General features: G+C 45.2%; 1 protein-coding gene across 3 annotated transcripts in view; it reads left to right on the forward strand.

Moving 5' to 3' along the window:
* Positions 1-19,446, forward strand: part of PDE8A (phosphodiesterase 8A) — a 259,372-nt gene extending 239,926 nt beyond the window's left edge. For all 3 annotated transcript variants that reach the window (XM_075133133.1, XM_048866934.2, XM_075133134.1), the window contains exons 17-22: positions 986-1,184; positions 5,051-5,268; positions 6,261-6,393; positions 15,722-15,889; positions 16,750-16,879; positions 17,977-19,446. In XM_075133133.1, the coding sequence (XP_074989234.1) occupies positions 986-1,184; positions 5,051-5,268; positions 6,261-6,393; positions 15,722-15,889; positions 16,750-16,879; positions 17,977-18,104 (976 nt within the window). In that variant the 3' untranslated portion in view covers positions 18,105-19,446. The remainder of the gene's footprint in view (positions 1-985; positions 1,185-5,050; positions 5,269-6,260; positions 6,394-15,721; positions 15,890-16,749; positions 16,880-17,976) is intronic.
* The last annotated feature ends 3,103 nt before the right edge of the window (positions 19,447-22,549 follow it).

Consider the following 22,549-nt stretch of genomic DNA (forward strand, 5'->3'; position numbering starts at 1 on the left):
CCGTGGGGAAGAGGCATTGCAGGGGCTGGAGCAGCACGCAGCTGCGTACTTTGCGTATGGGTAGGGACAGCCCTGTATATATATTCTTGATGTATAATGCAACACCTCCTCCCTTCATTCTCTGTCTGGCCTTCCTGAACAGGCTGTACACCTCTATACCAATATTTCCTCTCTCTTGGATCGAAAATACTGCTTGCTCTCTGCTTTGGGATTAGACATTATTCCAGGCTGCTTTAATTGCCCTGTGATTTTTGTTCTCTAGTACAATGTGGGGCTTGATTCCTGCATTCCAGCTGTTGCTTCCTGAGCTGGCATGAGCTGGAGAAAGCGTGCTGACACTCTGACCTTGTCTGCACTGTGGTGTTAGTTTTAATCTCGATCTTCCAAATGTCCCACCTTTGCACTACCACTGCTGCAGCTCCCCCAACATTAGCAAGAGTGGGAGCTCTAACAGAAGCCAGGTACCTCTGACTGGCGGGCTCTAGCACTCCTTCTGGTGGAGCTGTAAGCCTGATACAGCAACGGTGGGATATTTGAGGAACAGTGTGAATAGACTGGAGGGGCATGAGTAGCGCCTCTTCTCCCTGAGCAGCAAGCACTGCGTCGCCTCTAGTCTCTCTCTACTGCAGGAAGTTTGATGAGCCATGGAATCTTGAGGGTAGGCTGGCGGGGGGGTACAGAGCCCTGAGAGAGGCAGAAGACCCCCTGAAACAAAAATTGCAAATGGATTTACCAGGAGGATAGAACCTGTTCAGTATTTTAATAATTCTCAGGAACTTCCAGAAGTATCAGTCCCAAACATTGTGGTTAGGCGGAAGCTTTCTACAAATCTTGAGTATATTTTTATGAACAGTTGAACTTTTATACTTAATCTGACATATCAACAGTTTAAAAATGCTTTCTCTGCTAGTCTCATTTGCTCTGTCTAGTTTTCCTTCTATCTAACTCATTTGTTTTAAAACTTTCTGTTTGTTTTTCTCTCCAGGCCTTTGGTTTATCTTGGTCTCAAAATGTTTGCTCGCTTTGGAATCTGTGAATTCCTAAACTGTTCAGAATCAACTCTGAGGTCGTGGTTACAAGTTATTGAAGCCAACTACCATTCCTCCAACTCCTATCATAATTCTACTCATTCTGCAGATGTCCTGCATGCCACTGCCTATTTCTTATCCAAAGAAAGGGTAAAGGTAAGTTTAGGGTTATAAGAAATACAGTAGAGGTGGAAAATACATGAGTGGTGGGAACATTAGCAGAAATCATCCCTAATAACTGATATATAGGGCCAGGTCTTCAGCTGATGTAAATCAGCATAGCACTTGTGAAGTCAAGGAAGCTATGCTGATTTACACCAGCTGAGGAGCTGACCTGTATTATATTAGATGAGAAATTATGTCTGGTAGTAGTTTCCAGCACCACAGAGCTGGGCTGTACTTGGAAGGAGGTAGAGAGAGCCTTCTTTTAAAAGAAAACCATCCGTTACAGTCACCCCAGCAGTGTGAAAGTCAAATGGGTGAGCAACATTTTCCCATTGGGAATACACTCTCCAATAGGTCTTTAAAATATAAGCCCATTTAAGGCTGCTTTGCACCACACCATCAGAACAAAGCAGCCTTGTTCCCTGTCTGTCCTTTCCCAGGAGGATCACCCCCATCTAGGGGATACCCAAGTGTCATGGAGAAAGCATAGCAGCTCCAACGCCAAACCTGGCCCTTTGCTATTGCGAACATAAGTGGTGTGGCAGCAAAAAAGGAAACATGTCTGGGGTTTCTTTATGCCCTGTGATCATATTGATCCACTGGGGCCTGTGATTGGGTATGTCTGACAGGGTTTGTGTGGGCCTTAGATGAGCCTGGCTGCATGTGGAGGGAAAGCCAGGCTTAACTGAACGTGAAGATCAGCTGGGCAGGAGCTGGTGACTATGAAGCCAGGATGTTCGCAGCAGAAAGGGGCTGTGGAGAGAGAGTCTGCAGTCACTCTCTGGGGGAACAGAAGAGGTAGGCAGCAGTACAAGGAGGCAGCAAGAAGTCTGAGGGAGAAGACCTTGACTTCCAGTTACAGGGTCCCTGGGCTGGAGCCCAGAGTAGAGGGTGGGCCTGGATTCCCCTACTAGCCACTGAATAAGATGAGGTGAAACCTCCTGAAGTAATGGGTGTAAGGACTGTGAAGCCCAGAGACAGGCGGAAGACCTGCTGCAAGGTCACTGGACTGCAGCTGGGTTGGACTCTTTGTTACACCAGAAGGGGTGGACTAAAGTGTAACCTGGCTGGAGGGACAAGTTGCGGGGAGAGAGACCACCACAACGACAGAGCAACTCTCAGCAGGGTGCACCTTACAGGGAGACAGCCGCTGTGCCATGTCCAGCCAGCAGAGGTGCTCCTGCGGTGAGAGAATCCTTTACAAGACCATTGGCTGCTAGTGCAATATTTTAGAACTGCTCTAAAATATACTGGGGGAACAGACTGGCATACAGCTGGCCTGGGATCTGGGGAGTGCAAAGGTAAACTAAAGCCACACTTACATACACATGCCCTGTGGCATTGGGTGCTTCTCTGCCACAGCTTTGGACCAAACTTCCTATCCTGAATTGGTCTCCCTGAGCCTATTGCTAGTGGTGGAAGCTTGCTCAAAGGGACATCATTTGTGATTGTAAACAAATTTCTAACCTCTCCTTAAAGCTGGTGCAGTATTATAACCTGGAGCTGCAGTTCATTAACCTGCTCTCCAGAGGCCAACTCTGAGGCAGTATACACCAAGGAGGAGAGAGAATTTCACTGGAAGTTTTCAATCCTCAAGTTGCCAAAGGTTTGGTTGCCTTCCCGTGAATATCTGTGACAAACAGATGTGATCAGGAATCGTCCCAATGACAAAGAAGTGTGACTGCCCTTCCCTTTTTGAAAAAGTTTTTTATTCATCTGCAGGATGCACAGGAAAAGAAAAATTGTAATAAACAAAAGCAAAGGAGATACTGCATGTATCTGAGCAGTTACAGGCTGCCCAGTTTTGTTAACAGCAATTCAAGCTTAACCTAGTAGAAGAATGCCGGATTCTGACACCCGTACTCACACTGAGTAATATCTTACTCCTTGAATAGACCTATTGAGATCATTGGGACTACATGCCAAGTCATGTGTGAATAAGGGTTGTCACTTTACTGCAGTATTTCTGGGCCAGATTCTTGATTGAGCATTAAGAAAAGTCATATCTGAGCCCCAAAATAATGAAACAGTGTTTGTAGAACTGTGTTTTCATTGGTGTGCAGTAGGGTTTAGCATGATAGAACTAAGATTAGCAATGTGACATCAATGTATGATGGACTGTAAATTCATCCAAAACTGGACAGAGCATAGCGATCTCATCAAACAAAGGGAATAAGCCTGGGACACATTGCTGTTGCCCCATAGTGTCTATAAGGGACAGTACATAGATAAAGAAAGCATCCTGGATTTCCACCTGGACTGTGTCAGCCCTGGCTACACTGTTCTTCTTCTCGCTGTATGTCCAGGTATCATGAAAGAAGTATTGCAAGCAGATGCTGGTTTGTTGATCTGAAATTTTGATAATCCAAATAAAGCTGGAGTTTATAAGCTGTTCCTGATGGCCCCAATGTGGTTGGTTTGTTGGTTTCCATAGGTTGCTGATGCAAGTACTAATTAACCTCTACAATTGGTGTGTGTCGTAGAAGGACCCGTTAACGCTAGCAATGCAAGTGGACCTGCTACAACTGAGGGCTTGTCTATACGGCCCTACAGTGTAAGTTGCAGCTCACACTAGAGTGTTGCGCTGTAACTACCCCTGTAGACCCTGCTAGCACCTAGTTCATGCTAACATAGTCCTGTTTGAAACCGTGTCAATGCAGGGCAGTTTACAGCACAAAACTTTATTGCACACTGCAGCTCTCACTCCTGTAGTCTGCACACCAGGGCCATATAGACAAACCCCAAGTTAACACATGCTTGTGTAGCTGTCAATAGAACCACATTTAATGGAGTGCATATTTCTTTGGGAAATTGTGGCTTTTTTTGTATATTGGTGGATAATTCAATGCATTGCTTTGATGGCTAATTTTTAGGACCAAATCCTGAAGTCTCTATTCAGGCTGAACTTCCATTGAAGTAAGAGAACTGAGTGAATTGTAGATATTCACACTTCCCATAAATGCCCAAAATGGGTCAAAGTGACTGCTGTACCATATGAAAGAGCACAGTGCTGAGAACATGCAGATTTCCTGCTCTCTGCTACTAAAGACCTTCTAAGGCTGAAACAAAAGCTGCACAATTTTAGACATAAAGCACAGTGGATGGTGCATCCCAAGAAGCTTGCAGATGTAAAGAGACCCAAACCCCCCAGCCTTACAGCAGGAAAAAGATCAGAACATATTAACTCCAGAAAATTCAGCCCCAGAGCCAGTGAGAAGGATTGAGGCTCCACCAGAAAATAAGGAATGTCTTGCACCTGGGCCATGGGAATGGGCTCAAAGCATCATTGAGAAAGTAATTATCTCCAGTAGTCAAAATTAACAGAGATAACTATTGCACTGCATAGCCTGCCACTTAGTCAGGCTGCTGGCCCGGCCATGGGACTGAGACTTCTCTTAGACAGGAAAGTACATCTTCACTCATCCTGCAGAACCCATCTGCCATAGCTGATTCTGAACTCAGCAAAAATGGGCCTATAGTACATGATTATTTGTTTGTTTGTTTGCCAAAAATGGGCCTGTTTTTTGTCAAAACCGAACTATTTTTGAGCAGCAACAGACCTTTTTCCAGGTCAGAATACTCATTTTTTAGTGAAGGTGGTTTCTGCCATGGCAGAACATGGAATCTCAGTTTTCCAAGTTTGATGCATTTTGTCCAAATTGTGAATAAAGTAAGATCTGGAGGGCACAAAATGTCCAAAAATGAACTTTCCATGGCTTTTTAGAACATCTATCCCTAAGCAATCTGCAGAATCCTGCCTTTTGTCTCTAAGCAGTTCAGTTTAACCTTTAAGGACCAGTGCAGGATTTCTAGTGATTCTTCCAGGAAACCTAAATGTCCCCGGCTTCTCTTTTCAGCAAACTCTGGATCCAATTGATGAGGTTGCTGCTCTCATTGCTGCCACTGTCCATGACGTGGATCACCCAGGAAGAACAAACTCCTTCCTGTGCAATGCGGGGAGTGAACTAGCAATCCTGTACAATGACACCGCGGTGCTAGAGAGCCATCATGCCGCATTGGCTTTCCAGCTCACCACACGGGATGATAAATGCAATATCTTTAAAAACATGGAGAGGTGAGTTGAAAATATGGGACATTTATCAGTCCATTAACCACAATATTCTTATTCTACATATCTTACGGCAACATAAAAAAATGCCAGAGGAAAATCACAGCTTCTGGAGGGTGGAGTTAGCCCCTTGATCGGTTTGCTCATGAAACAATACCGATCTCTCTCATACCGCAGAGAATGCCAAAATCTAAATGATAATGTTGTTGATGATGATTTGTATTGCCACAGAACCTAGGAGCCCTAGGCATGGGCCAAGACCTCACTGTCCTAGGCACCGCCCAAACACAGAACAAGGAGCTTACAATGTCACTCTCAATATGAACACTTTTCGTTGTTTTTATAGCCTTAAAATAAGGGTGAATCTGGTTGCTTGTAAATTGGTGTCAGTGCCCCTTTTAAAAACCCATTTTATGTCATTCTACATCTAGGGTCAAGCAATGGCTGACCTGTGCTCGTAGCTGGGTGGAAAGGGGAGCCCCTTCCCCTCAGCACACCAGACCAGTTGGCAGGTGTAATATGGCTGGCTGATGGCTAAATGTAGAGGCTGCTGCATTTTGGGGTGGGAGCATGGCCATAGCTCCACTCTTCCTACTCATCTAGCTGTGTTAGCAAGAAAGTGATGGGGGAAGCTTGGCTGAAGCAAGACCCTCTGCTAAGTGTGCTGCCAGAACACCATGGGAGGCATGTGCAGACATAGTGTCTCCTGGCAGCGCTGCTGAGGAGTTGGCTTCTCCTCTCCCATCCAGCATGTGCAGCTCTTAGAGAGACAAAACTGTCCCCTATGGTATATAATTCACTGCGCACCACTGTACAAAAGGAATGCATTTGTATAGCACAGATTCAGCTTACCAGCCCCTTCTCTCTGTCTCTCCCTTCCCCTACCCGTCTCTGGTATATTTGCTCTATAGTATTTTTTTCAGAGGGATTCGGTTAGTTTAAGCAAGCAGCCCTTAGTGAATGAGTCCTCATGTCTAATTGTTTCCTTTTTTAAACAGGAATGAATATCGAACCCTACGTCAAGCCATTATTGACATGGTCCTAGCAACAGAAATGACAAAGCACTTTGAGCATGTCAACAAATTTGTCAACAGCATTAATAAACCCTTGGCAGCACTAGAAGAAAATGGGGTAAGTAAAACGACAAATTCTCCTTTAATTAACAGGCAGACAAAAGGGGATTGAGGCACTCGAGCTACTGGTAACAGGATGTACCTAGACCAGAGGTGGGCAAACTACGGCCAGCGGGCCACATCCGGCCTGCGGGACCGTCCTGCCCGGCCCTTGAGCTCCCGGCCGGGGAGGCTAACCCCTGCCCCTCTCCCCCGCAGCCTCGCCTCACCGCACCACGCCACCGGCACTCTGGCCCACCGCTTCTGCCAGGCAGCGCGGCAGCGTGGCTGGCTCCAGCGGGGCTGTGAGCTCCTGCTGCTCTGAGCGGCATGGTAAGAGAGCGGGGGGGGGTTGGATAAGGGGCAGGGGGTCCCAGGGGCAGTCAGGGGACAGGGTGGTTGGATGGGGCAAAGGTTCGGGGGGGGGGTTGGTCAGGGAACGGGAGCAGGGGGGTTGGATAGACATGGGAGTCCCAGGAGGCCTGTCAGGGGGCAGGGGTGTGGATAGGGGTCGGGGCAGTCAGGGGACAGGGAGCAGGGGGGGTTGGATAGGGGGTGAGGTCCCAAGGGAGTGGTTAGGGGCGGGGGGTCCCGGGAGGGGGCAATCAGGGGACAAGGAGCAGGGGGGTTGGATGGGTCGGGCGTTCTGAGGGGGGCAGTCAGAGGGCAGATAGGGGGCAGGGGCTAGGCTGTTTGGGGAGGCACAGTTTTCCCTACCCAGCCCTACATACATTTTTGCAACCCCGATGTGGCCCTTGGGCCAAAAAGTTTGCCCACCCCTGACCTAGACAGTATGGTGATTGGCCCACTGGAAATACAGAGAGAGTCTTTCACCTCTAAGTCACTGGTCTGAATGCACAAAAGTCTAGCCCAGTCATCACATTTTTTCAGGTTAATGGGACTAATTTGGACATCACTTACACTGCAATATGGTGATGTTTTCTCAGAGCCAGCAGTGTGTTTGGGACCCATTAACGCATCAGAGTGCTTATGGGAAACAGATTTTCTTGTTAAAAAGGGGATGATTCCAGAAAAAGTGAAATGGGTGGTAATCCAAACACCTTTTGGCTACTAACATTTGATGATTGCGTAGTAACCTTTATGACAGCGGTTCTCAGCCAGGGGTCTGTGGCCCCCTGGGGGTCTGCAAGCCCTTTCGGGGGGGCCGCAGAGCCCGGCAGCTGAAATCCGGTGCTCTGAGGCCGAGAGCGGCGCAGGGCTGAATCCGGCACCTCCCCTTTCCCCAGCCGGGAGTGGTGTGGGGCTGAAGGCGGACCCCCATCCCCAAGCCCCCAAAGCCAGGAGTGACGTGGGGCTGAAGCCGGCAAACCTCCCTTCCCCAAGCTAGGAGCAGCAGGGGACTGAAGCCGGGACCCCCAGCACCCCCACCTGCCTGCTGAAGGTGGGAGCTACACTGGGAGCCCCCCTGCCTGTACACAGCCCCTAGCTACCCCCTCCCTGCACCCTGAGCCATTTTCAAACTTTTTGAACTGAGTCCCCGCTTTGAGTATTTTTTGGTTGTGTCCCCCCGTAGCCCAGACAGGCTGGGTGGCCTCCTGAGTGAGTCAGGGGGTGTAAGTGGCACTGCTTCCCTGGACCCTGCTGTGCGGAGGTGGCTCGAGCCCCGACAGCCCTTGCCCCGCCCAAAATAGAAGTAAAACTATGCCTATGCCCCAGGATCCCCTTCCACCCCCCCCGGCCTGGAGCCCCTGCTTTATGAGATATAGTGTGGGTCCCCCTCCAGCACCCAGAGGAGATGGCAAGTGTCCCTTCTGGAAAGATGGCAAGTGTCCCATCATCACAGTTGGCAGTGACTGGTATCACTGTTGGCCTTTTCTGCAAAGGGGCCAAGGACCAGGGCCGGATTTCCCATTAGGCACAGTGGGCATGTGCCATGGGGCGCCAGCATTCTAGGGGCACCTAAAATTTCAAATTTTGCTGCTCCCGGGTCCCAGCAGTGGGTGGGGCCTGTTGAGGGGGAGACAGCCCCATGTAGCCCAGCTGAAGTGCTCCTCACTCAGCCCGACGGACAGAGTGGGGCCAATGAGTGCGGCCCGGGGGCATGACTTGGGAGAGTCGGTCTCCGAGGGGGCTTGGCTGGGGGGGACTCCAGGCGGTGAGGGGGTGCGGGGTGCTGGGCAGTGGGGGATCTGTGTGGGGCACTGGGAAGTTGTAGTGGGGCTGTGTGAGGGTGCTGGGCAGTTGGGGTTCTGTGAGCAGCGGAGTACCTAAAAGTTAAAAGTGTCGGGGTACCACCGCTGCCTGCAGCGGTTAGGAGCTCTGAGACGCTGTGGGCAGCAGGGACCCCCAGAGCTCCAAGTTGCTGTGGGCAGCAAGGTAACCCTGCTGCTCCGAGCTGCCGCAGGCGGCGGGGTGGGGCTCTGAGCCCCTGCACCTAGGGGCGCCCAAGGTGTAAATCTGGCCCTGCCAAGGACTGAGTGGGAACAGAGATTGAATTACATTCTTAGAGTTGGATGCTCAGGGTCAGGATGTTGGCCCATTGTGGAGCAGTGTGGGGATGTGTATGCTGAGCTGACCACATGGCACGTGCTCTGTAGATAAAAGACAGCCGTTTTCAGTGCTGTCAGTCTGGCAGCAGTGTTGAGTCTTTTAAAGATATTTTTTTTAAAAGAAAGTGGGCAGAAGATACGATTGTGGCATTGAGTATCATATAGGCACAATCAGTAGCCAACTAGAATCCTGTGGACTCTACAAAATTGCCTGTTAGGAAATCATTCTTTAAAAAACAAAAACAAACAAACCAGTCTGAATAACAGCTGCAGCTAGTCGTTCTGTTGCCAGGGTGTGCGGAGTGCAATTTTGTTGGAATGGTTTTTGCAAAGAGAAGAGTTTCAAAAGCTCTTATATCAAAGTTTATACCCCAACAGCACAGCTGGCAAAGCCCCATTACAGTAGCTGAAATGGTTTTAAACATGTTTTCCTGATGTAGTCAGAGCAGTTTTTATAAAGCCGTAGCTGTGACCTCTGTGCTGAACAGTGGGTGCAGTGCTTCTGTGGCATAAGAGATTAGTCTGCAGAAGAGAAGAATGAGGGGGGATTTGATAGCTGCTTTCAACTACCTGAGAGGTAGTTCCAGAGAGGATGGTTCTAGACTATTCTCAGTGGTGGAAGAGGACAGGACAAGGAGTAATGGTCTCAAGTTGCAGTGGGGGAGGTTTAGGTTGGATATTAGGAAAAACTTTTTCACTAGGAGGGTGGTGAAACACTGGAATGCGTTGCCTAGGGAGGTGGTGGAATCTCCTTCCTTAGAAGTTTTTAAGGTCAGGCTTGACAAAGCCTTGGCTGGGATGATTTACTTGGGGATGGATCCTGCTTTTGAGCAGGGGGTTGGACTAGATGACCTCCTGAGGTCCCTTCCAACCCTGATATTCTATGATTAGGGGAGACACAGGTCTGGTATTCACCCATATGCTATCTGTACAGTCATGCTCTCTCTCAAGGTATTTGGAGCAAGGGGGAAGAGAGCAAGCTTTGTCGTGTGGGAGTTAGCTCTGCTCTTGGCATCCTAATGATGCAAATGGAACTGGGTGAATTTTTAGTGTGAAGCCAAAGTCTCTGTAGTATACTGCTGTCCTGAATAAAGCAGGAGAAATGCTGGTAAATCGGTATTATTCCCAGCCAGCTTACTCCGATCAATGGTGGGCTTGATCCGTTTCCCACTGAAGTCATAGAAAGACACCTAGTGATTTCAGTGGGCATTGGATCAGGCCTTATGTACTTAACAAGTTGACTGTCCATGAGCCATGTGTATCAAGATGCCTGTCTCCTGCTACCAGACCCAAGAAAAGAACAAAACTAGCTCACAGATGTATCTCAAGGGGGCCAAGTTCACATAATTTTGTGTATTTAGTTTGATCATTTCAGTAACTAAATATTTTGTAATATGGCTGCTTCTATAGATATATCACACACACAAACTGCATTAGAAGAACATGATTAAGGTTGCAAAGTCAAGCATTCAAAAGTTAAGAACTACCAGAATGCCATGACATGTACAACCTGAATTCACACATGCGACCCTTTTACGCTGTGATATGGTCTTTATTTACATAATCACATACTGGTGGGCTTTTTTCATCCAATTAGTGTTCCTCCACCACCTGGCTCCTGGTCCTAGCCTCTTTGCCCAGCCAGTCTCAATTCTTCCCTCACCCCGCATCCTGTCTCCTCATAAGATTTATCTTCCCTCGCTGCTCACTTCTTTTCACTCCATCACTGGTTCTCAGTCCCAGTTTCCTTGCCCAACCAGTTCCAATCTCCTCTGCCCTACCGTAGCTCCCAGTCCAATCGCCTTGTTCAGCGAGTCCCAGTCTCCCCCATAAACTCCCTGTCCCAGTTTCCCTCTCCCTCAACCTGCAGTCCCAAGCATAAACACCCTGGATCTTGTCCAAGCATAACCTGCCTACCCCATCCCAGACCTGGCTCTTGTCCACTCTGCATTTAAATCATGCAGCTTTCTCCTCTGCACGGCCCAGCAGGGGTGAGGAGTTGGGGTGTCATTGATAGCAGGGGAGAGGCAGGCTCCCTGCTGTCAGCTCTGGACTTGGACTTGGCATGGCCCAGAGCAGCCAGGAACTTCAATTACAAGGAAAGACCTGCTCAGCCCTAGGCTGGAGCAAGATCAGCGTAGACGGAGTCTGTGAGGAATTAAGCTGTGAAGCTCTAGCAAGTCTCTACTGAGCTTGTGTGAACAGTGATTTTTTTCAAATGCTTACAACTTGGCCAAATTTGGGCGGATTTTCACAGGGATGGCAAAGGCATATCCTTGACTCAAAGGCCACCTCTTGCCAAATTTCAAATCCCTGCTCCAAAGCATGGGGGAACTAGAGCTTCTCAAAGAAAAGGTTGCCAGAATTTTTGAATACTGGCAAAACCAACATTTTTTTCCTTTACCTTGTTTTTAGAAATGGCTGGAATTTTCCAAAACATTTCAGCCTGAACTATACACCAGCTAGGAAATATTTCAGACCAAACGATTAAAGTTTGGCAAAGTTACAAGCAACTGAAAACACAGGGTCTTATAATAGATAGCGTCAGGCAATCTTAATAATGGGCAGCAGTACCAGCCCAGGCTAAAATTATATCTTTAAACTATCAAACAGTCTCTCTTCCATTTTGCCCTTTTTGTAATTTATTTAGTAATTTATGTTTTGCACAGTGTTTTTTATCAGAACTTATATTTTACTTAGGAACTGTGGTAAGAAATAATCAAACTCTCTTTAATTGTTTTTATTTGGAAAATGCTGATAGATACTTTAATAGACATATATGGCCAGTAAAACCGATAGAGAATTTTTAGGCTAAAACCCAATCTATTCAATTCCAGGAATTTAATGAACATGAAAAAATAACTTCCATAGACTTTATGGCCAGAAGGGACCATCGTGATCATCTAGTCTTAGTTCTTGCACATTGCAGGCCAGAGAAACTTGCCCACCCACTCCTGTAATATACCCAGATCCTCTGGCAGAGTTACAGAAGTCAAAACTTTTGATAAAAGAAGCATCAAGCTGCAAAACACACTTCTGCAAATTGTTGTACAGCACAGACTAGATACTGAATATTATTTTGTTCCTCCAATAAAGGGATTATTAACATGTTTTGGGTAATTGCGGAGTATTTTTGGATAATAAAGGTAATTATAAGTAGTGCTTGGAACATAGGATCCTTTTGACACTATAAATAAAAAGATAAAGAATTTTTAAAATAATAACACAACCCCCAAGTGGATGTTAAATAAACACCTGTGAAATATAAGCCAGGCCCTTTATCTGTTAGGCTACACAATGTCCAGGTGTTATATTAGCTTAGCATCCACGAATGCAACAGAAATGTAATGAGGTTAAGGGCTAGTCTGAGGTTTTCAAGCTGCTCTGAGAAAGGAAAGTGTAGCGCACAGCTGCACGGTCCCAGTAGCAGAGCAGAGTACGAACGGACTCGACAGTCACAATTCCTCCCAGGCTGCTGCTCCTTTGCTCTGAGGAGGAGTAAAGTACTTCACACCTCTGCGTGGAGCAGCTTATTCCTTCCTGTGAGCCTCGCCCAGCAGCAAGGAGGGCAGAGCTAGGGCTCCACTTCACTCACCGCTTCTGCAGCGACAGTCACAGTCTGAGCTGGGAAGAAAGTTGTCTGGGTGGGGGGAAGGGGCTTACAATATCACACACCTCTGTGAGATCAAATGGCAGCAGTGACAAGCCCTACACACATACAGGTTAGACTGAAGTCAAACCAAGTCTAAATGCTGCCCTAGCTTACATCCTGTGCAGCCTCATTGATTTCAGGGGCAAAACCTGTGCCAAAGGGTCTGGTCTCATTCCTAGCAGTTTGACCTGCATGCACATTTTCTGGAGAAAAATAGGGCTTAATCAGCTGTTTTACTTAAATAATCAAATCAAAGTGTTTCCCTCATTCAAGCTGTGCATTTCTCCATCCTGCAGACTCCTGTAAAAACATTTGCGATGTTTGAGTGGGTAAAACCACTCATGTGCAGGGCTTGTTATTGGCAGGACACTACACTCCAGCAGATCTTCCCTTGAGTTTGGTCCTGTATTTGGTAGCAATGGCAGCGTGATTCTCTGAGCTTGGCTTTGGATCACAGCTGTGACTCAAGGGAATGTTTGTTGGCGAGCTGCCAACTGTTTGTTCCATATGGGACAGTTCCCCTTTTGTAGTCCTTTCTGTACGTGTTTGTTCAATGGGCCATGATGAGAACTTGTTAGGTTTGCTCCCTGTCTTCTTTTGTGTCATAAACTGACAAAATCCATCTCAGCTCCAGCATCCTTTATCCTCCTATTTCCCTTTATGATGTCACTTAAGCTTGTGACAGGAAGCCTAGATCTGGCCTGCAGAGACACCTCTGTTCTCTCAGCAGGACGCTGGAACTGAGCTCTGTTAGCAGAATCTATTCCCAAGACAGCCGCATCCTCTGAGTAGAACCATAGCTTTGGTTTGGACAGGTTCCAGATCATAGAAGCAAAAATCCTTTCTCAGCTCCTGGAGATGTACCTATTGATCTCTGCTGTCATTTACTGAATGATCTCTAATCGTTTTCAGGAGTTAAAAGCACCAGTGTCTAATTTTTTTAAAAGCACCAGTGTCTAATTTGGTTTTGTTGTGGTTTATCAGTGTGGCCCTGCAGGAAGAACTTTCTTCCCTGTAATTAACAATGTGCACTAGTAAAAGATCAGAACAGTGGGAAATTCAGATTTCACCCTGGCTGATCTCAACATGGTGTTTACTTTTGTGCAATGGAGTGTGGAATTCTGCCTAGTTGGTACCTCTTGTACAAATAGATGTAGGAGCTGGCTGAATTATTAGTGTTTAATTGTCACGATTACCATAATGCTAGAAGCCCCAGGAGTGGACCAGAACCCCATTGTGCTAGGCACTGTGCAAACATAGAAAAAAACAGAGAGCTTACAATCAAAATATAAGGTAAGATATAACAGATGGATGCAGATAGACAGAGAAGTAGAAGGAAACAATGTTGGTCAACATGATAGGCTATCGTCTTAGCACACTAGCAGCCTAGCCATTGTCAAGTATTTTGTAGGCATCTCAGCAAAGGAGAGAATTAAAGAGGGATGTGAAGGAAGATGTGCTACCATGCTTCACATTTGCATTCCTCACAAAGGGCCTCATCCAACTCCAGCTGAAGTCAATGGCAGTTTTTCCACTCACTTCAGCAGGGGTTGGAGTGGGCCCAAAGTAGAGTTAGATCAGTGAAGGAACAGCTGAAGTGACTACTCCATATGCAGCAGCCACACTTTGTGTTTAAAGATCAATGGAGATCAAATGAGGGCAAGGTACAAAATTAGGAAAACAGAACAAAAGCTTGTTTCTTGGGAGACATGGTGGACAAGTGAATCTGACTCTGGCCTAGGACCTATGATAACTTGGTTCTATTCCCAGTTCTGCTGTGTCACCTTGGGCAAGTCACTTCACCTTTCTGAGCCTTAATTTCCCCAGCTATCAATGGGAAATACTGTGACGTCCCTTCCTTTGTGAAGCACTTGGAGATTTATGCATGGGAAGTGATAGCTAAACATTATTATTATTATTGATGGCACGACATTTTAATCCATTATCCGCAGCTAACCCAGGGTACGTCTACACTGCAAAAAATAAAAAAGACCCACAACGGTGAGTCTCAGAACCTGAGTTAACTGACATGGGCTAGCGTTACAGGGCTAAACATTGCAATGTAGACGTTTGGGCTCCAGACAAAGCCTGAAGGTCTACACTGCTATTTTTAGCCCAGCAGTGCCAGCCCAAGTCAGTTGACCTGGGCTCTGAGATTCACTGCTGCGAGTATTTTTTTTTTTTTTTGCAGTGTAGACTTACCACCAGGCAACAGCTCAAGCTATGCTGTGCTCTTTTAGGTGGATTTTTAGGCATCTCAGCCTTGATACCCTACTCCTAGAAACAATTTTAATCAGAGCTCCACAGTAAAGGTAGCTTCAGCCCCAGCTCATAAAAGGCCGAACCAGTCTTGCAGCTGTCAATTGTGTGAACTGTCCCACAGGACAGAAACATACATAGTGCAGGCTATGCACATATTCCAAGCAAGTGTCCCTTAGCCACTCTCGCCATAACTGCAGGGTAGGAAAAAGCTAATCAAAAGCAGCATTTCTTAATTAATTTATCTGATAGCGATGAAATCAAAAAGCAGATAATTTGCATTATTGGCCAAGCAAGCCAGGGACTGGAGGGCTGACTGGAGGGAGGCGGAAGGTGCATGGGATGGGAAGTGGGAGCTGGCCCCTGGGCTCAGTACTGCTGTCACCGTAGTTTGTACTCATGATAATGAGACCTGCTAGCACTGAACCCGGGCATGCATCTAATCCTCGCCTTTTCCTAAACAGTTGGTTGCTCCACTGCTAACATGTAACTCTGTGTGTTTTTGTGGAGGTTTTTTCAATTATCATCTTAATCCTGCAATGGAAAATGATATACATCTGTCTATGTAGTTACATGGCCTTTGTACTATCCGCACATTAATGAATTTATCCTCACAGCACTCCTGAGATGGGACTGGAGCCACAGAGAGACTCAGTGACTTATCCAAGCTCACATACTAGGTCTGTGACAGTGCCAGGAATGGAACCTAGAGCTCCAGAGTCCCAGTCCAGTGCCTTAACCACACAACCATCCTTCCTCTTGATTTGATGCATTTGAGCACCCGGAATTGTCTTCAGTGAAGCATGAAAGGAATGCAGGACTGGGTCCCTGTGGTATACGCTGGAAACATTCCTGAAGTAGAAAATGTTTTAATGTCTGTTTACAGAAAATGCTGATTTGTTGTTTTTAATTTTGAAATGTTGCAGAGTAATAATGGTGATGGAGATTCAGTCAAAAACGTTCTCACGTCTCCTGAAAATCGCATACTTATCAAACGTATGTTGATAAAGTGCGCTGACATTTCCAATCCATGCAGACCTCTAGAGCAGTGCATTGAGTGGGCTGGTCGCATCTCTGAGGAGTACTTTGCACAGGTAAGATAGCTGGAGAAGGCTAGAAATTCTACCTGAGCACTTCTTTTGATAGGATGGGAGGAATCAGTAAACTGACTCTACTTATATCCAAACAAGATCTTAAGGCTACACTATTAATTTGTTTATATTTTATATTAGTTGCTCACCAATATACATTAACGCAGGGCCCCATATCTGTGAACATATGGAAGCTGACTGCACTGCAGTATAATCTGAAAAAAATTAAGTTTCTAGATTCTTCAATTTGCAATTTGTTTTGCCTAAAAATGCACTCCATTCGTGGCTTGTGGAGGAAAAGGGCCTTATGCGGGGCTCTATCTCATGGATGTTATGATAGAGTACAAGTGTTAGTGAGGGAGCACATAAGGAGACAGCAAGGAATAAAGTCATGTTGGAGCAAGCCCTTAGGAGGCTGAGGTTTTGGTGGGGATTGTCTGGTCTTCTGTCATTACAGAATTGAGGCCTGTGTTCCTCAGAAGTAAAAGAAATGTTTTGTAAGATATTTTCCTGCCTTATGGTAAGTTTGAAACTCCATTTCTGGTGGAGACTGGCAATTATGGAGCATCTTTGGCTCCAAAACAGTCATAGTTTTAAAAAAAAGTTTCAAAGTGCCACAAAACTAGCTTTGTGTATAGATCTGGAAGGTGGTAACTGTGTCACTTTGTGGGAGCCAATAGGAGGCATTGTTCAGTGTTCTGTTGCTCCTGAACATATACGTGGTTAGACTGAGTCTGTTCATACGATGCTACTCCTTTTATTAAGCAGCTGCATGCACTAGTTGGTGGCCAGCAGTCTGCTGCTAGCAGGAGTTCACTTGTATAACTTGTCAGCCAAATAATCACAAAATCTTTTCTTTGCAGACTGATGAAGAAAAAAGACAGAGTTTACCTGTGGTGATGCCTGTTTTTGACAGAAATACTTGTAGCATCCCCAAATCCCAAATATCCTTCATTGATTACTTCATCACAGATATGTTTGATGCTTGGGATGGTAAGCAAGCTTCTACAATATATTTTGTATCATAAGCCTTTGAGAGTACTATGAGATAAAACTGCTGCATTGTGACTCCAATGGAAAAAAAATATGGAAATTTGCTACATTTCAAGTAAACCCAATAGCTTAATTAATGCTAACATGTATTTTGACATTGCTATGAATAATTCTTATGACTTCATTTAATAGGTGAACTTCAGGCAAAATTTAGTTTCTTCTCAGTTATTAAATGGCTAGCTTGCTTTCCATAAAGGAACAGGGCATGTTAAGTGAGCTCACTTTGTTACCACACTATGCATATTCACCTGACCCACATATTTTTTTGAATTATTTTTAACAATTTTCTAATGCTTGAAAATGCTATAGAAAAAACAGGTTGAATTCCTTTTGAGAACTGCTTACAGTATATCAACCATTTCTTCTCCATTGCTGTCATTAGTGATTAAAAGTAGTCAGAATTATGACACACTCAGGGCATGTCTACACTTACCTCCGGAGCGATCGATCCAGCAGGGGTCAATTTATCGCGACTAGTGAAGACACGATAAATCAACTGCCGAGCGCTCTCCCGTTGACTCCAGTACCCCACCGGAGCGAGAGGCGCAGATGGAATCAACGGGGGAGCGTCAGCAGTCAACTTACCACAGTGAAGACACCGTGGTAAGTAGATCTAAGTACTTCGACTTCAGCTACGTTATTCATGTAGCTGAAATTGCGTAACTTAGATCGATTCCCCCTTCCCCCCCAGCGTAGATCAGGCCTCATAAATGGCAAATCAGCTGTGCATGTAACTGGAATTTTATTAAGCATAATAGTTACAGTCACAGTAACTATGTCCTTGATAGAAAATTGGTGCTTTCCTGATTGCAATACAATTGCTAAATATACTTATAGTATTGTTGTAACTCTCCTGGGAAGATGCAGAAGTAATGATGAGAACTGTAAGACAAGAACCATTTCAATATCAATGTAACAGATTTAAACCATCCCACTTAATACAGTTCCTCACATATTTCAAATTATATTTAAGCAAGTAGAATCATGGAACCATTTCAGTTCTGCTGGCTGACTACATTGTGTCTTTTCTTTCCTAGCATTTGCAGACCTACCAAATTTGCTGCAGCATCTGGACAATAACTTTAAATACTGGAAAGGTCTAGATGACAAAAAGCTACGGAGCGTTCGACCACCACCTGAAGAGCAATTAGACCACAGAGTGTAACTTACCTGTCCAGATGCATATTTACTCAAGCTCACTTTTGTTCATGTGATTTCAAATTAGTTTTGATCCCTTCAGTATTACAGTAAGGCTAACCCATGTGCTTATGGACCTTTCACATTCAAGAGAACATGAGGTCAGCAGCTGACTCCTGCAAACTGCCGTGTATGGACTCAAATGAAATGAACTTATCAAGCTGAATTACACTGGATTGCTGCAGTACCTGTACTGAAGAGGGTCTACTAGTGAACATATTTTTGCATTATCTTCATACCAGTACGTGAAGCTTGAAGATATCCTCATGAAAAGGGGTGTCCTATAGAAGATTTTGCTTAGTCCTCAAATCTGCAAGTGAAGAAGTATCTGTTAATAGTGACTCACAGCTTTTATGAGAAAGCTCCATGCTTTTTATAAGCACTTAAGAACAGTTACATATACCAGTCGGACATTTAAAATGCAACTCTTCATGAAGGAGTTTTTGATCTATGAAAAATAGATGTACTCTATTTTTTCACATCACAGAAGGTGCAATCATTCACTTCTGAGCACTACTGAAAGTGAGTTCTCTTAAAGAAATTTAGTAGCAAATGTAAAAAATAACACAAGAATTTTTGAAGTTGATCGTTAGCATCTATTATTAAAATATGTTTTATTTATTTTGTTAGATGTTCAATATTTTCTATGAATTTATAAATACTTAAAAGCCAAAGCCAACTTTAGATGCATTACAAATTTACATGATTCATACTCATCAATATACATTTAATTGATGTACAGACCTTTTATTTTCATAATTCAAATACAAAATACTATACAATGACACATTTTTATTGCACTGTAAGGATAGATGTGTATGTTTAAATATTGTCTGATTTTATGTTAATTAAAATAAGTTTTATTAAAAGGTCTCACTGGAGAGTAGTAAAATAAACAAGAAATGCATACTGTATAAGCACCAGAACTCCAGCAGTTCTCTCTCACTCCCTACTAGTGACCACAAGATCTTCCCAAAGTTGCTATTCTTGGTAAAATAATAATAATAATAATAATAATAAGTTGGGATGTTAATTTTTTTTCTTCCCTGTAATTTTCTAATTAAAATCCCTATCAAAAGTCTGCCTTATTTTATACAGTATTTCTACAAAGCATTCCACAGCATAGATGAGGGGGGTAAAACTAAATATTTAATGAATTTAAACCTTTTATAGCCAATATATTTTCCTCTGCGGTGAAAAAAAAACCCAAAACTTTAACTCCAGAAGTTTGTAAAGGTTGTATACCTTCACCATTTGAATGAAACATTCACAGCAAACACCAGAAAATAATAAAATGTATATTTTAAGAAGTGTCAAAGTTCTAGCAATTTTATTTGAAATATTTTCTTTCTTTCTTTCTTTCTTTTTAATTTGCACACTATCAGGTAGATATGTGAAACTAAACAATTTCTTTTAAAAGTATCACTTGCTGGGTTTGGGGGGGCGTGTTTTGTTTTGTTTTTGGCTTGCCATCTAGAGTCAGAATTTGCCATCGAGAACTGTGTGACTGAGCTGTGCCCATCACAGCTTTCTGAGAACACATGTTGTGCACATCAGTTGCTCTGTCCCTGCAGAGGACGGATTGTCCCCTCTGCTGGGTGCTCACTTGGGCAATAGAAGATCCAGGTTCAATTCTGCTCAGGTTTGGTTCGAGTGGCTGAAGGTGACAAGGTGCTGTCTGTTGGGATGCTATGAGCAATAGTGTGGATATTATCGGTGAAAGCAGGGGTGAGGTGTTGCATATGCCATGGAGAAAGGAGATAGCAGGAGTTGCAGCAATTTATGCCCAGGCAGACAGCCAAGCTTTGGTACCGGAGGCTGTGACTTACATCAATACAGTCTGCAGTGGGCACGTAGCCCAAACCAGAAATGCTTGGTGTACATGTGTTCAGTCTGCGGGCGAGGGTGGCGGGGTGCCTTTTGATCCTGATGCCGGATATAGGATATATTGCTAATTGGCTATTGCTGTTGATGGTTGGTTTAAGATGCTGTAGTTGTCTATTTCAGGTGAGGAAGGGTAAGAGGTGGGTAGAATTGGCCTGGAACACTCCGTTAGCAGGTGTTCATTTGGCAGGCAAGAGTTAATCAGGTTCTGCTGACTGAGGCAGCTCCTACCCTGCCTGAGGTAATGGAGGCAGGAGTGGTGCTGGAGAGCGTGGGCTGAGCAGTCCTGAGGGTGGCATCCTGGGAGCAGCCAGCCCTGAGAGGGAGGGGTTTGAGCTGAATTTTGTTATGTTATTGGTGACTTTGTGTTTTAGTTACTACAGTCACTGCCCAGGGAGGGGGTGAGATTTGACCCTGCCCACAGTGTGGGTGGACTCTATTTTGGAACAGGTTGGGAAAGGCTCCTGTTCACATATGCTTTTGAGGTGGGATATTTTGAGCTGCAGAGAAGTATAAAGGAGGGATCTGGCTCACTGCTCCAACCACATCACGCACCCATTTGTATGTTGCTGCTGCTCCCCCCTACCCCCCCCCCCCCCGAATCAAACACAAGTTCCTGGTCTTTGCCTTTAAGGCCCTTTGCCAGCTAGCTCCATCCTACCTAAGACATATTAACTTATCGAGCCATTGTCCTTGATGGCCCACATTCTCCTGTGCCATCCCACATGCATGAGGAAAACTCCCATCAACATTCATAGTGCCTCCACCTTGTTCTTTGTTAAATTCCACCTTAAAACCTGCCTTTGCTGTGATGCCTACAGGTCACTACCCTTAGGCACTGGCTAGGCCAGGGAAGAGCTGTGACTTCTGCTTTGCTGCTAAACTCTGCATCATTGTCACATCTTCCTCCCAGCCTACCCCTGCCTATGTGTGTTGTCCACCCATTGCATGTGTAGATTGTGAGCTGTCTGGTGCAGGGATTGTCTTCTTTGTTATATGCTTGTACAGTGCCTAGTACCAGGAGGGCCCTGAATCTTGACTGGGGTTCCTAGATGCTAATAATTATAGTGTTGAGTGATTCCGGTCCTGGTAAAACTTGCTGATGATTCCAGTTTAAGGGACAGGGATGCTTCCTGCAGAGGGATCAGGAGTTGTGCCTCTTATTATTGTCAGGAACCAAGACATCTGCAACCCCATTCATCATCTACTTTTGCATAGAAGGCCTGGAAGAGAAGGCGGCCATTCAGCTGCCAGATGACTTGTTTTCCTGGTAATATTGTGTCTTTTTTTTTCATATAAAGGTTTCTTTTGATTCTGTTGTGGTTTGTTCACGGCCCTCCCATTACATAGGGGCTCATGTGGGTGATTCAGCAAAAAGGTTCATGCTGACTACATGAGCAAAAAGATTGATAATGGCTTCATCAGATCGTCTGCAGTGGAAAGCATACGATGTGGAGGGAGTAATTGCAGTGTAATAACAAGAACAACACCTGGGTCAACAGCATCTTAACATCTAAGGGTCAGTATTTCTTCATAAGCATAGTTAAGGCACTGAGTTGTATTAACGTTTGGTAAAAATGATTAATTTGCTTTCCTGTTATAAATGTATGAGGCATCATCACTGAAATGATCTGATCAATACATTTAATTCCCTGAAATTCACACTGAGTCATTAACACCATTACCATCGTGCATGGAGCCATGCTAACCAGCCTACCGGACCAGACAGATTTACAGCCATACTGATGTACAATAATTTAATCTGATATAAAACAATCCTTCACAATCACCTAATTTGCAGCCACTGAATGCAGGTCTGTTCCTGCCTTTTCCCATCTAAGACTTACTGTCACCAGGAGTAGGTTACAGCTAAATGTGACCCACAGCCACCACTGTGTCTGACCCCTCCCCTAAAACATCTTCCCACCCCAGGCACCCACTGAATATAGTCTCCTTTCCTCGCCAGCCTGGCAGTTCACGCCTTCTCTCCGTCAACCGCAAGATTCTCTTTCACTCTGTTTCTGCAGTACCCACTCCTCTTTCCTCCCTAGCCCTACAGCCATCTCAGTCCTAAAGACCAGATGTCGAAAGCTTCCTTCAGTGCAGGGGGATGCAGCTAGAATGCTATTGCACTCCAGCAATCCCCAGCTTCTGGAGTGATCTCTTGGAGCCATATGAAGCTCAGCAAAACTTAATGCCGTCCTGAGGCTGCTCTAAAGTTGTGCCAGGAGCCCCAGGATCAAAGAGATGCGAAGATAGCACAAATCTGCATTTATCCGCCACGTCCCACACCTCCTTTCAGAACTTGTGGCAAGCACAACTCAGCCAGACCCAAGAATCGGGGCCTATGAATTGAGACTATTTCTATCTTTCAGCCCATTGCTGCCAGCTCTCTGCCCCTTCCCTCTTCAACCTCCACCCAGGGATTTTCTCCCTTGTCTGCAGCTAAGTGATCAGGAAACCCCAAGATCAGAGATGGGGCCCTTAGTTGTATTAGAAAAGAATAGATGATCCTAACTGATTCTATTG

This window comes from Caretta caretta, chromosome 10, assembly GCF_965140235.1.
Source record: "Caretta caretta isolate rCarCar2 chromosome 10, rCarCar1.hap1, whole genome shotgun sequence".
Classification (NCBI taxonomy): Eukaryota; Metazoa; Chordata; order Testudines; family Cheloniidae; genus Caretta; species Caretta caretta.